The sequence below is a fragment of the Maylandia zebra genome, linkage group LG17 (assembly GCF_041146795.1).
Source record: "Maylandia zebra isolate NMK-2024a linkage group LG17, Mzebra_GT3a, whole genome shotgun sequence".
In the NCBI taxonomy this organism is placed as follows: Eukaryota; Metazoa; Chordata; class Actinopteri; order Cichliformes; family Cichlidae; genus Maylandia; species Maylandia zebra.
The window spans coordinates 35,559,349-35,574,584 of record NC_135183.1 but is presented as its reverse complement, the minus strand read 5'-3'; the positions used below and the strand labels follow the sequence as shown (position 1 = coordinate 35,574,584).

General features: G+C 40.3%; 1 protein-coding gene across 2 annotated transcripts in view; it reads left to right on the top strand.

Annotated features, from left to right (window-relative positions):
• The window catches only part of tbc1d22a (TBC1 domain family, member 22a), a 164,051-nt gene that overhangs the window by 106,458 nt on the left and 42,357 nt on the right, over window positions 1-15,236 (top strand). For both annotated transcript variants that reach the window (XM_004553937.4, XM_004553936.4), the window contains exon 11: window positions 6,449-6,524. In XM_004553937.4, coding sequence (XP_004553994.1) covers window positions 6,449-6,524 — 76 coding nt within the window. The remainder of the gene's footprint in view (window positions 1-6,448; window positions 6,525-15,236) is intronic.

Here is a 15,236-nt window from a genome sequence, read left to right as displayed (position 1 = left end):
TTTCTACCCTTTATCTTGACCTGTCATCTCTCTCTTTTCCTCCTCCTCCTCACCCTTGCAACGTTGGTTCTGTCCAACTTGCTGATAGACATCCGGTGCCACAAAAGGAGGCAATCTTAGTCCAGCATGGAGCCATTGTTGAGTCTAATAGAATGGACTGTGAGGTGAAGGGGAGCTATTGATTCGGCTGACTGAGAGCGAGCAACACAGTGAACAAAGGAAGAGAGAACGGAAGGCTGTTGACACCCGAGAAAGAGAAAAACAAGACAGTTTATGTTTGTGTGACGCGCCTCCGTCCGTTTATGAGGGGCAGACCGGAGCAGTTCCGCTAAGTTGCTGGGTCAGATGTGGTGAATGGACAGATGGAGAGGGAGGAAGAGAATGCATGAATAATAAAAGGGTGAGAGTTGATTTCCTCGTGTTGCCTCAGCTGATCAAACATCTGACATATTGGATTTGACAAAGACAGGAAGTGAGTGGAAGAAGGATGGGAATAAAAAGAAAGAAAGTAGCAAAGGGGACAAAAATATAAAAAAAAAGATTTAAGTGAAGATGAGAATTGGAGAGGGATTGAAACTGGGAGGAGGTGAGGCAACAAGCTATAGGAAAAGAGGAGAAGAAGTGAAAGAGGCCAAAATGCTAAAAAGAGAAGAAAATGCGAGCATATTGTAAAAAAAGTATCTTATTCTCATCACAGATATGTTTGAGGGAAGAAAAAGATAGATCTGACTCCAGTACAATTAGTCACAAAGTAAAATGCAGAACAGCATGGAACAAAATGAAACACCAGGGAACAAGCAAAGCAGAGGAGACATAATAGGTTATTCAGAACACTTAGTCAAGTCTAGCCTCATTAACACCACCAAAGTGATGAAAATAGACGGCGAAATGGAGAACATAAGGCGGGAGAGGAAATGACTTCTAGTAGTGGTGGGCGATTAATCGAATTGTATTTTCAATTATGATTTCAGCCTCAATCGCTTATGAAAACGGGACAATCAAGATAAAACCATTATTGCGCTGCGTTTGTTTTCAAAATGACATTCAACTTTTTGCATTGTGCTATCAATCTAGTGCATCCCGGTTCTTTAAACTGGTGCGCTTTTTTTCCTCCCGTACAGCTCATATTCATTCATTGTTTATAATAATAATAATGGATTGCATTTATATAGCGCTTTTCAAGGCACCCAAAGCGCTTTACAATGCCACTATCCATATACTCTCACATTCACACACTGGTGGAGGCAGCTACAGTTGTAGCCACAGCTGCCCTGGGGCAGACTGACAGAAGCGAGGCTGCCATAACGCGCCATCGGCCCCTCTGGCCAACACCAGTAGGCGGTAGGGTAAAGTGTCTTGCCCAAGGACACAACGACCAGGACAGAAAGCCCGGGGATTGAACCAGCGACCTTCCGGTTACAGATGTGCATCCCAACCCCCTGAGCCACAGTCACCCATTTAGCGTAGATCGAACTAAGATGTAAAAAAAGGCGTCTTTTTTGTGTATCTACAGCCAAGTTTAAAGGTCAAGTGTCACATTAAGAAGCCAGTTTATGATTTACTTTTTAGTAAGTGTTACTTTCCCCCAGGCCGCACTATGAGAATCCTGGACGAGAGGAAGTAAAAACTGAAAGTGAAGGTTTTGTAAGTGAGCGTTGTTTGTGTAAGGCAAGACCTTACCCAAACAACCCCCTCAAAAAACCCAACAAACAAACCAATAAAAAGAACCCACTGCATTTTTTCCCCACTTATTTATTTGTTTTTCAGCTCATTTGGCTGAAGGTCCGACGATCTCATGCCATGCAGAGGCATCTGTCGTCTTTCCATCTGTTCACAGTTCACGTCGCTAGTCCTCATAAAATGATCACCTAATGGGTCCTCATACAAACTGTGCTCAGGTCAAGGTCGTGTGTGTGTTTGTGTTTGTTTTTTTTTGGTTGTTTTTTGCAAAACTATGAATTGTGATGGATTGCGAGCCAGATGAACTTAACTGATGTTCTGGTTAGCAGATTTCTGTTTGAAGCTCCAATTAATCCACAGTTAAATGTAATACTATAATGTAATTTAAAGTAATTGTAATTACAATTATTATTTTTGCCATATTCGAGTAGCCAAAACAAAACAAAAAGATTTGGAGGTAAAAAGAAAAAACACAGACTAACAAATGAGAACAAAGGAAACAAAGTAGAGGGAGGGATACATTAAGGAAAGGGTCTTAGGTCACTGATAAACTGACATTATTAAAAAAAAAAACTCATTCAAAGGTCAATTTTGATAAAACTATGAAAGATTAAAAGAATGAGAATAAGAAAAACACATATCCTTTCTGCTGCCTTTTTTATGCTATTCTGTGCAGTCAGGCAGAACTGCAGCAGTGCTCCAACACCAAGAGTAAGCTACAAGAAAACTGCAAGCTAGCAAACATAGAGTATGTGATAGAAAGTGGAGGGATGAAAAATGTAGTTCGCTCGATGTTTTATGAGAAAGGAAATATATTCAAGTCATTTGCACAAGAAAAATAGAAGAAATGTAATTGAGTTAAAATTGCCTGTTGCCCCAGGTTTGTCTGTTCAGCCGGAGAGAAAAGTGCCTTATGTATGACAAATAATTTACCTCTGGAAAGATTGTTTAAAAAAAAAAAAAAAGAATGAAAGAAAGGAGACGGGCATGAAAATGTAAAGGAAAACAATCAGAAATACCTGAGTGCGCCCGATGCACTTAAATGAGTCATACCTTTAACACAAGCAGATGTAGTGTTCAGCACAAGCAATCATTTTCAAAGTTGCCATTCGAAGATTGGGACCGACAAACATGGTGAAGACGGTGTGGATGAGCAAAAAAGTGAAAGCAGTCAGACACATGAAACAAGAAAAATGTGAAGCAAACATAGAAGTCTGATGAGGTTGAAACAACACTGGAAAAAAGAACTGGTGGTGTGACAATAGGACTTTAAAACAAATAAGAAGAGGGAGAAATGGAGAGCAAGAGAAGGGGACAAGGCACAGGGAGTTGATTAAAGCCAGCAGCTTCAATAATGCAAATGTAATTACTTGTACTGGCCCTCACACTTGCTTAGCACGTAACCGCATTAACACTGGGGTGGTAGAAAAAGAGAGCCGGAGAGACTGAGGACAGAAAATGGAGGCAATGAACAAATGTAAATGAGGAAAAAATAAAGCAAAGTTGAAAGGTGGTTTAGATAGTGAATAGAAAAGTAGAATAGAGGACAATGGACAACATTTTAGAGAGAGAGTGTAGAAGGAAGAGCAGGAAGGTGAGATGATACCAAGTGTTGGGATATCGTAGCTGTGAGAAATACAGTTAATTCTCAGGGATAATCAGGGACACTGCTGGCAGCTGTGCTTTAATGTAGCTGTTTCCAAAACTACTAAATGAATTTACTTTCCATCCATCCACCCATTTTCTTCCGCTTATCCAATTCAGAGTTGTGGGGGTGGATCCCTGAAGCTGAGAGTCAGCCTGGACAGGTCACCAGTCTGTCACAGGGCTAACACGTACAGACAGACAACCATTCACGCTCACTTTCACACCTGCGTGCAATTTAGAATTGCCAATTAACCTAACCCCATGTTTTTGGACTGTGGGAGGAGGAAGCTGGAGTACCCGTAGAGAACCCACGCAGACGCCAAGAGAACATGCAAACTGGATTTTCTGACCAAAAGTGCATACACCACTATGTTTCATAGTTGAGTACAAATGAACAAAAATGCATTACTATACCCATGTTCATAGGAAATAAAACACTGAACTATAGAGCTCGACTGGTTTGTCGGTGGGGCTGATAAGTCGGCCAATATTAGATATTTGTCAGTATATTCTATCACCATTCATAAGGGCGTATTAAGAAAGTTAGGAGATAGGTGATGATGTTACACATTTTGTCCTACAGAGGTCACTCTGCAGTTTCACTGTTGAAAACACATTTGAAATGCTGCAGACGCAACTGACAGTAAACAAGTAATCTGCAATTTGTTGTGACAATAAAACGTGATTATTTTTTAAAAATGAAATGTCACATTGTTGCATTTGAACTCCATAAGGTTCATAAATCCCTATGCATAGCAAATGTTAGGTGAATCTGTTTATTCTTTATGCATCTGAAAGGAAAAATAGGATTTTTTTTTTATTTATTTTTTTAAATCACTAAATATTGGTGTCAATATCAGTTGGGCTCTGGTGAACTGGGAGCTTGGGTTTCGAGAAATATGGGAGCATATATTTAATGTTTTTTACAGCTAAGGAATAAAGCACTAGACCAAAAACATTTGTGTAGAGGTATGCTAAGAATAGTAAAAGTTGCATTCGGGGACTATAAAGTGGTGAAAGGGTGGCGACTAAGGGATAAAGAAAAAAAAAACTGTAGGAGGAAGGAATGCAGTTTTTACTCTGCCAGCCACTGATGGACTCAGGAGGACACGAGTGCCTCAGTTCTGCTGTGCCTGAAGGACAACTGAAGCTGTTTATTGCTAAATGACTTCTCTTGCCCACCTTTATCCCCCTTTCTCCGTCTCATTTTCTCTCTCCCTCTCTCTTTTTCTGGGATGGTTTGCCACATCAGCTGTTCTCAGACCACACTGAAATGACCCCTCAAGGAAATGTAATCCTCGTTTTGTGTGTGTTTGGACGTACACGCACACACGCAAAATGCTTATGTGCTGTTTCACACGTGGATTGTATTCTGCAAGTTCAACTTACACTGCCCTCTGTTGTCATTTTATTCATCTTTATTATAAAAGCCATAATATACACACACACACACACTCATTTAATCTATCAGCAACCAACTAGTGACTTGCTGCACCTTGTAAAGAGAATGTTTGACGGGCAAATATGGCTTATGTTTAAAGGCAGCGTGTATTTTTTAAACACTTGCCTACTTTATTTAACAACCCAAAAAGTTTTATTTATTTATTTTTTCCGCCTAAGTTGGCCTCTCTGCAAAATTACACAGTGAGGCTCCTTTCCTAGCTAGCATGATTATGTTACATTTTTAAAACTATATAGCAATGCTGCTTTTATTAACCTGCGTGGTTATGCTGCATTTCCAAAACTATATATGCAACTACTTTTTATCACTGTATCGAGCATGGTTGTGTTACACCTCCAACTGCATACTGAGGCTACTTTTTGCTAGCTAGCATGGTTAGGCTACACCTTTGAAACTATATAGCGCAGCTACCTTTTACTAGCTACCACGGTTATGCTACAACTATATGTAATATGAACTTGAACTCTCCTCAGTGCCTGTTCTTTCCTAGAGCTGATTGACTACAAAGGAACATATAATGAATAAAATTTTATACAATAACTCTGTTATTTTTGTCACATTAAGAGCTAGCTACTTAAAGAAGCATTTCCAAATTATCTTCATTTCCTTATGACACCATAGCTTTTGACCATTAGCCAAAATTAATAAAATAAGATCAATGTTATGAGTCAGAATGTCAATGGAAACAGTAAAATAATCACTTCTTATTATGTAGCCTTTTTTTGAGCACATGACAATACTTGAAAGTCCATTTAGAGCTTTGCAGGCTTATGGATCTCTTGAGTTTTGGTTTTACTTGCAGCTTTATAAAACCACCTCTTCTATCATCGAATTTTAAAACTGGATTTATTTAGCCGAGATGTGGCACAGGAAATCTTTAAAGGATATAATACATGACATGAAGACCTTGGTGATAAGTACCTGCACAACAAATTTGACCCATTCAAGCCTGATCTCCCTTTCTAAGAACCTCATTCGTAATCAGCCTTTTACTTTGCCTGCAAGGTTGGAGCTGCAAATGTTTTGTTATGGCAATATTAGTTAGGTTGCCCATTTCTTTATTTACAGTTTAAAAATGACTTGGGCTTTGTGTGAGGTGTGAAATAGGCTCTGGCAAACACTCAAAATTTCTAATAGCTGCAGCACTTTATAAAAAAATATTCTGAAAGACTAAACGGAAAATTTCAGACCCTTTCACTGTGCGCTGTGATACACAGACGCTCGGGCCAAATAGCTGCGAAACATCAATGTGAATCAAACTGCATTAGTTTTCTCAATGAGGGATCAATTTCACGGCTTGTCGAGCAAATTACAGAGAAATATGACAAATATTCCTGTAATAAAATATCTGCTTGATCTCCTTAGCTTGTGCTTTTATTCCCTTTTCCCTGTACTTTGTTGTTATCTAGTCACTTCAGGTTCACAGGACTTTTATCCACTTGCCAGTCTGACCTTCGCACTGCTTTTCCCGGTTGCTTGTGATGATTTATACATAGTGTTTGAAGGCTGTTTTGTTCTTGCATTCATTTTTCTTGGGGAGTAAGCGAAATGCATAAGTACCAACAAACGTATTAAAGACCAACTATTTAAAGGTACTTTTACTGTTGCTTTATGAGCCTTAGGCCATTTTGACTGTGTGCTTTTTCTTCTATTCCTCAGGACAACTATACATTTGCTCAGCCAGGCATCCAGAAAAAAGTCAAGGCCCTAGAGGAGCTGGTCAGCAGGATTGATGGTGAGTCATCTGCCTGGCTTCCATCCGTCCATTCATTCATTCACCCATCCATAAAGTACTTTCTGTTCACTGCTCTTCTGTTCCGATTTAATTTCTACTTACCTGTTCTTGCTTTTCTGATTGTTTAAGTTCTTTTCCTTTCCATTGCTTCCTATATTACCCACTTTTTTTTACATTTAACATTTTCATGTAAAACATGAAAAATACATAGTGTGTTCCACAATCATTCTATTTTTCTTTGTAATAGTCAGCATATAAAGGACTGATCGAGCGAGCCACAATGACATTTTTGAAGCCTTATCATTAGCATTATAGCCTGGACCTGATCATTTTTCAGAGTGAGGGTAAGATGTTATCTCAGTTAGCAAGTTACAGCCACAGACTGGACATAAACACCTGCTAATTAAAAAAAACAAAACATACATTATGATAATTTAATTCACCAACACCAAAGCACAAACTTGTGGGACCATCTGGACCTCACAGTAAGCCATCTTTATCCTGGTACCAAGCTGTAAACATCCTGTTTTCAAGCTCGAGACCAGTCTTTTAACGTTAGGAACCAGCCTCGAGGGGCCATTGGAGGAACTGCAGTTTCTTGCATTCAAGTGTTGGTTTCATTGTTCAGCTCCAGAAGTTTCTGCTTGGGGAAAATGGAGGGAGAATATGAAGGAAATGTTGTTTATTTTGTGTTTTCATCTGTTTTTCTTGTTTGTTTGCTTTTGGAAATGTATTGTTCTTATCTAGAAGCCGTTTCTAGTCCAGCCAGGGAAATCTTAACTTTGTATATTTATGTACATTTTATATATTAAGACTATTGAGTATATTGGCTTCTGCATTCCCCCTCTAATAACATTAACCAAGTCATTAACTTCAAGTACCCTAGTAGGACTTTACTGTATGCATATAAATATCTGCTTGTTGCAGAGAGGAGGTGGAAGTGGGAGTAATTGGACTGATTTGACACTCTGCAAGGCACCGCAAATGTAAAATGAATAAAGAGAGAAAGCAAAAATAACTCAGCATGCCCTTAATGATCCCACCTCCCAACTTTGAGTTAACACTTAAACTCTTTGTTTTTTAAAAAAAATGTATGTGTTAGAACTGTATATATTACACACCAGCCAGTTACATTTGCTTTCACACCTTAATTCTTCCAGGCTTATCGTCACTTTCTAATGACATGACATGAGAATTGTCTCTCGCTAATTTTCATTCCACTCGGCTGTCTGGAAACGCGTACGTGCTAGTGACTAATAGCACAAACCAGAGGCCTGCTGAGGCCTGGAAGTTAATGTATGCACACCGAGTGTACTCATACGCAGCTCAGTGACATTTCACACATGCTCTCAACTCGGTGTTAATTAGCAAAGCTACTTTTCCCTCTCTGGTCCCGTTGTCTTTTCCATTTTGTCCAAACAGTACACATGTCACCTGGTTTGAAATAGTTTTCCATCCAAACTTTGTCACTTAAAACTCGTGCGAGGTTTGCAGCAGCCCCACAATGCATTGTGCAAAACAAGGGCTTATCAAAGCAGGCTTTTGTACAATGGTCATGTTCCCGGCTAACCTTGGTGCCGTCCCACCACCCTGTCACCCGCTCTGTCAGCCACAGGGAGGGGAGGACTCATCCTCTGCATCCAAATGGATGGAGGGTGTGTGTTTGTGCGCGCGTGTTTGTGTGTGCGCAGGAATCTGAATGTCAGAAAAAGTTAGCGAGCAAATGCAGGCCTGTCTGTTTGCATGTGTGATTGTGACAGAAGAGGTCCGTTGAAGAGCATGCACGTACGACGGTTGGTGTGTGTTTAAAAAAAAAAAAAATTGTGCGTACACTTGTGTTTGTGTTTGAGTGAAATACACAGACACACACACGGGAAGGGAAAAAAGAAGAAGAAAAGTCCTCCACCTCATCCGCAGTCCACTTCACCCCACCCCCACCCCACAACAGCAACGACATAAAAAAAATGACTCGACATCTTTACTGTATCTTTTTCCATAAGTGCCCTGTCATCATAGTGGGGGCAGAGAAATTTTATACCTCGCTAGGTTGACATTACCAGCTCTAATGAGATCACAGATAGCTTTTATCTTGTGTTACGGGATTGTTTTTCGCCCTGCTGTTGACATACCATCTGTTTTGAGAACAATAGCCTCTCATCGTTTCCAAAATGACCTATCAGCGCTTATCAGATGCAGGTTTATCCAGAGTGGTGTGTATTTTGATAGTGGGGTGGGGTCTTGTCTTATCCTAGTCCAGTGGTTCCCAAACTTTTTTTGCTAGGCCCCCCTTTGTTTTACAAGAAAAATGTTCCCATGTGCAAAAAGGGCTTTTTCTGTCCCTGCCTTTCAGAATAAAAGCCTCAGATTGCTACATAGTTTGTTTGCTGTCCTCCAGAAGAGGGAAAAGGAACTTAGTTAATACGCAACTGAAGAACATCTTACACAAATATGGTGAAGTAATTCATGAATAAATATTAATATAAATATTTTAGAATATTTCTGCAATTAGAAAAAAGTTAGAAACACAAAGCAGAGTTCTCTAAAACAAAAGAAACAAACCTTCATAGTTCATTAGAAGAAGACAAGCCTACATTTGTATGCAGCACTGTATCGACTTAATCAGCCAGACTTCCTTTTTTAATCTTTTGCACAAAGAGGAGCACAGCTATCCATCCATCCTTTTTCTCTCACTTATTCTTATGTTAATTAAAATGAAATATTTGTATTAATGTCAGGTAAGAATAACTTTAAAGCAACACCTCTAAGAAAAAGATTCATTTTAGTGATGGAGATGATTGAAAGTTTTAGCGGATATTGATCTTGCAACTATAATATTCACTATTAATGCTACTGTGAACTAATATCTTAGTGGGTCCAATGGAGAAAAACACTTATAAAGGGGTCGAAATTAAGCCTGGTCTAATGGAGGTTAGATATTGTTCATAGCTATATTTCAGACATATTTGAAGAACAATTTCAGTTAATAATTCACATTTTTACCACTCAAAGTATTTGAAAAACCATGTACTGACATTTAGAGGAATTTGCTCTATGTGGCTAACTCTAGTAGCTGCTACCATTAGCTAGTTCCTCACCAGGAGCCTATGCTAAATGTAGCTGCACTGCTCCCTTTGCGTGGGGTTATGCCAGTTTGCTCTCACATAACTGTCTGCCATTCTTTCTTATTGTGTTTCTTGCTAATTTTAAAACTAATTGCTTTGGCTTCAGAAACATCTGAGATCAAACCGTTAACCAGTGAGGGCAAGAATAATTAGTTACAGAGTTACAGAGAGTGCAGTGTTTCATGACTTTCATAAGACAAACTGAGTAAACGGTAAGTCGTAATAAAATTACCTTCTCTTCTAAGCAGAAGAAGGAGGTGAAGTGACCAAAAAAAGCGAAATGGCAGTCGCTAAAGGAGAGGCAAGAATACTGTGATCAAACGACGTGTGTGTGTGCGTTTGCGTGTGGATACTCTATTCCTGTGAGGTTTGTGTTTAATTACAGTGACACAAATTTAATCCCAGAGAGGAACAAATGGTTCTGGATTTGTGCCAGGAAGCCCCGGCCTGTCCTCAACATTTGGTCGATTTAGCGACGCTAATCTTTGGTGTTCACCCAAAGAAATCCCCAAAAATGCTATTTCAACATCGTGACTGCATTCAGTATATTACAGACCTGGACAGACATGGATATTAAAACCACTCAAATAATCTTTTTTGTTCTCCATGCACTTTATTTCTCAGTACAGTATAAGCTCATATTGAACTTGAAGTAGGGAGACCAAAAAAAACTGCAAGCACTTGTTAAAAATGAAAGATGTTTATTACTTTGCTTCTTTACTTTGATTCGTGGAGTTGAAAGAGCTGTTGACATCGTTTCTAATCTTTTACTTCGAGACGCCTTCATTTCTGCCTCTGCCTGCCCGTCCCTCGGTCGCTCCTCCTCTGTAATTATCCTACTTTTAATAAGTGACGCTAACTCCCATTAGCCTTGCTTAACGCTAGCACATGTTCCTCCTCAAAAGAACAGCCAGTCTGTCAGCATGTAATGTTTTTCTGATCTCTTTATCGCTCCCTTATCTCTGTCTGTGTATTTGTTACATGCAAGTGCATTAGCGTGAGTTCATCAACATGCAAATTGCTAAAAGGTGAATTTATTTATGCAAATGTGGGGATGTACTTGCAGCATGCGTGCCTGACTTTAGTAGAAAGGCTGGTAGCTGCACTGTGAGACTGTATTGCATAATGAGAAGCGAGGAAAGCTGTTCTCATATGTTTGGGGGAAAAAAATCTTTAGCTAATTTGGCTTTCTTGTGCGGTAGTTTTGTTTTAGTATTTTATGTTCCCAAGATTTAAGTGTTTTTTTTTTTTTAAACTGCAGCAGTATGTTTGGCTTCCTTTTGTTTTCCCTCGTCAACCAAAGGCCCCCACCTCCCGTTTATTTTTTTTTACGCCTTATGTTCAGGCCAACTGTGATGCCATTTAACCTGATTTTTTTCTTTTTGTTTGCTTGTTTGTTTCATATCTTCCCACACAGTCCTCCACAACCCCCAGATACTATCATTTGCAAGTTTTCTAACATTTTCTTTTTCAAGCGATTCACAGATTTCTTCACCACAGTCGTTTCAGACCCTTCTTATCCAAAGCCTTACCGCCACGGTGCAAATCTGCTATCACATTGGTCACTTGTGTTTTCAACTTTTGAGGGCACAAGGTGGAATTTTTGTATATTACGTGGCCTTTCTTTTATGTCAAGTAAAAGGGAAAATAAAAGTCTGCTCTCGCTGTGCTTTGTGCTGATTAAACTTTTTCATTTTATAGAGCTGCGTCGTGCAGGAGAGCGTCAGAGTGTCTGTGTAACAGTTAAACAAATAAAGTGGGATTTGGGGAAGCTAGAGACACACACAACAGTCAAGATGTGTACACACAGCATGCCCGTCTAATTAGTTTACTCCCTGCAGAAGGAACCAAGCCTGTGTCTGAAGTAAATAAATCTTAACTCCTTTATACTTAGATACAACTTCACTGCATGCCATTTTAAGATGAGATAAGATATGAGATACTTCAAACCATATTTGGGCAACTATTTTACATTTTTTAATTCTGTTACAGCAGTTGAAGTAATATTTAAAAAAAATATTCATCTGTCCTTCTGGCAGCAGAGCTGAATCAGTCTGCTAGAGAAGTGGGCCAGAGGGTGGTCAGGATTATCCGTGATGGATAACAGTCATTTCAGTGACCTCCTCTCCACCACAGCTTTAAAAGTGCACAGTTGGCAGCCAATCGCAGAGCAGCCTTCCTAATCATTTTATCAGTCTGCCAGTGTCACCTGCTCCAATGCTGCTCCCCACAGCAGACCCAGTCCGCGGCATTTGCCTAACTGTTGTTTTTTTTTTTTTCTTCAGCTTTGTTGTTTGCATCTGTTTGAGCGAATTATGCCACCCGAGCAGAGTTTACTAGTGAGAAGCCCGTCACTCTTAATTTGAAAGTTCAGTTGATGCCTTTCAGTCCTCTTTGTGTTTTCCTCACAACCTGGGCAGGTTGCTATTCTAGCAGTTCCTCATATGATTCAGTTATTTCTCTCTCTTTCTATTCTCTCTTTCCTGGGTTCGCAGTTGGTAACAGTAGCTCAGGGATACTCTAACCAGAACCTGCAGCAGGTAAAGAGTGGGTCATGTACAGCTATGCCAAGCCCACTGAGGCTACAGAGTGGAGCAGGGACTACTTTTGGCAGCTGCAGTCCAAGATGGTGGAGTTGGAGTTAATCCACAGGATGAGAGACTCACTGGAGAGGCAGCTAATTAGATTGCTAAGTTATTTATTTGTCACAAAGTGCTTGGCAGCCTTATAAATGCTTATAACCATAAAAAATTCATACATCCATCCCTGCTGCTTGGCAGGTACAGACAGTGACAAATGCTGACTAGTCGGCAGGATCGCGGTTATGAAAAATGAAAAGCTACACTGTAAATACGCTAGGTACGCATCAAACAAAAGGCGAGCAAATTCAAAATAAAACCGGTGTTTTAGAAAAAAATGAAGACCTCAAGAAGCTAAAAGAAAGAAATGAAAGGGGGAGGAGGAGAGGATAAAGAGAACGTGCGAGTGTAATTACTTTTTATACCAAGCAAGGCAGAATCCGAGGAGCTTCTCACTAGTTACTGTACGACCTCTGACCTTCTACTGACCTTCTACTGCCCGACAGCCAGAGGCTACGGTCTGCCGTGGAGAGCAGACTAGCCTGCTCTGTGGCCTCCGTCCTCAACTTTAACCAGCAGTTGGAGGGAAGACAAGACTCATCAGTCAATCAGTGTCTATGAGACATGTCATGCTCAACCTCCCCGAGCCCTTCTAACAACCCTGCCCAGTATGCTGAGCGCTGTGTGCCAGCCAGACGGCTAAAAAGTCACGAGTTTAAGCGCCTCACTTTTTTTCCCCTCTATCATTTTCACTGTCCCACCCCACCACGATATCATCTCATGAAAAACGACTCCTCCTTTCCACCACTCCCCCACCCCCACCGCGCACCTCTTCCCCTTTGTGTTTGGTGAAGCCGCTAATATTAGGCAGAGCAAGTTCATTAGTGTAATTTAACATTGTCTAAAGTTGTTCCACTCTCTCCCTTTCTGTTTGGCAGCTAGCTCAGATCTGCCACCATGATGCATTTGCCGTTAATGAGCTAGCCTTGTTTATGCTTTTACAGCAGCATGTGATAATTAAACTGCACAGAGGAGTGTGAAATAATAGCTTTGTGTTTACTTTGCGCCTTTGCTCATGTGGTGGAGTGTGTGCATTTCTGTTAGACATGTACGTAAGCTGAGGAAGACATGTGCCAATCAAGTGCTGGAAATCAACAACGTATGTGGTATCTTGTCTATAAGGTTTTGCCAATTAAAGGTTAAAAGCTGAATTTGTGTGTGTGTTTGTTTGTGTCCTTGTGCATGCCAGTCAGCCCTGATTAAGAGCCCAGAGTGTCAGGGAAAAGGATGGGATAGTTCCTTGCTAACTGTTTTTTTTCCTTCATAGATTCCCTGACAGCTCTGTAATTACAGCTCTATTATGAAGTGTGTGTGTCTAGGAGAATGAGTGTCATGGGTTTGATGACTGTGGAACAGGGAGTCGCTGAATATTGAGTGGTATTTTTAATCTTTTGTTATGTAAAGGCGCATTAAACAAACATTTATCAAGAGCAGGGGAAGGAACAAAGGCAGCCATTCTCACAGTCACTCCCTCACACACGGCGAGCTTCTTCTTCTTCTTTTTTTTTTTAAACAGACGTTTCCGTGTCTCATCCATTTTTCCTTGTGAGCGTCGATGCCAGCGTGCCGCGCCATGACACTGACACCGCAACCGCATATTGAGAACGTGTTGAGATGCCATATGCAACATATGGTCTGTTTTTTTGTTTGGTGGTTGGAGACATGAGCTGAACCAATTGTAGGAAGGAAGAAACAAAACACTGTTTTAAGGGTACGAGGAGTCTCCGAGTTGGCGCCTGTTGTTCAGCTGTTTGTCAATGGGAACTGAGCAGCAGTGATGCCACAAGAGTTAAAATAATGGAGGAAATTAGAATCCAGCTTACCTAAAATACAGGTCTGTTTCTTCATTACAGCAGACTTGGAAGTTTCTGCTGCTTTGAGATTGCTTTATAGTACGTAGCCTGCTGTGCTCCTTCACAGAAATACGGCGTAAACAGCAGCTTCTATGATAGGTCCGTTTGGTAGCAATGTACCGTGTAAGCACAGTTTATTGATTGGGGCAAGGATGATGCAATTCAGACGCACTGGCACACAAGTTTAAATGCAAAAACCCCACAAAAACACAACTTTGCCCACTACGGCGTGCGCTCTGTGGGGATTTAATGCAGGAGTAAAAATCTTTTAAAGCCTTGGCCTCAGGGCAGCAACCAAAAAGGGAATAAAAAGCTAAGGTTTTGTCAGACGGTACCTATGTTTTCATGATTTTGCGTCATTGCTAACTCGGTGCTTCTTTCACTGTATTTACCTGCATGCAGCCAAACTCTGCTCAAACACGATTGGTCGGTGGAACTTACAGAAATTACAGATGGAAAACCTGAGCCAAGAGTTGCCTACACATACTGTATCTGCACATCTATATGCACATAGAAATATACTGAGTTAACTCCACATGCACTCTAATTGTGCTAGATATCACTGCAGTCACCCCCATAATTCCAAAGGAAAACAAAACACAAACACTGATTCAAAAGCTTTGACCATTTCTGTAATTTTCTATCTCTGCAGTAAAATAAACATCACTGGTGCAGAGAGGTCAATCTGATGGTATAAAGCTTAACACTTAGAGTCCCAGGAAGTTGAACCCCATCTTTAGAAATCCACTGAAATGAAACATTTTTGAGGACAAAGTGTCTTTCGACAAGGTTAAGGTCACATTTGACATTTGCGTTATTCAGATTGACTTGGGTTAGAAGTCAGCATAATACATTTTTAATCAGTTCCTGCTCAAAGCAGTCGTGTCAAAGAAATAATTACTACACGCCCTATACGTTACATACATCCATGCCTTGGCTCCTCACCTCTGGATGCCATTGACCTACTTTATATGCATTTCATTCCTCGGCGCAGCGGCCTGCAATTGCTTTAGAGGGTTGTTTAACAATACAATTATACTTCCATTTTTCATCCTGGTTTAGCTTTTCTGAGACAGTTTTGATAGCTCTGTAATTACA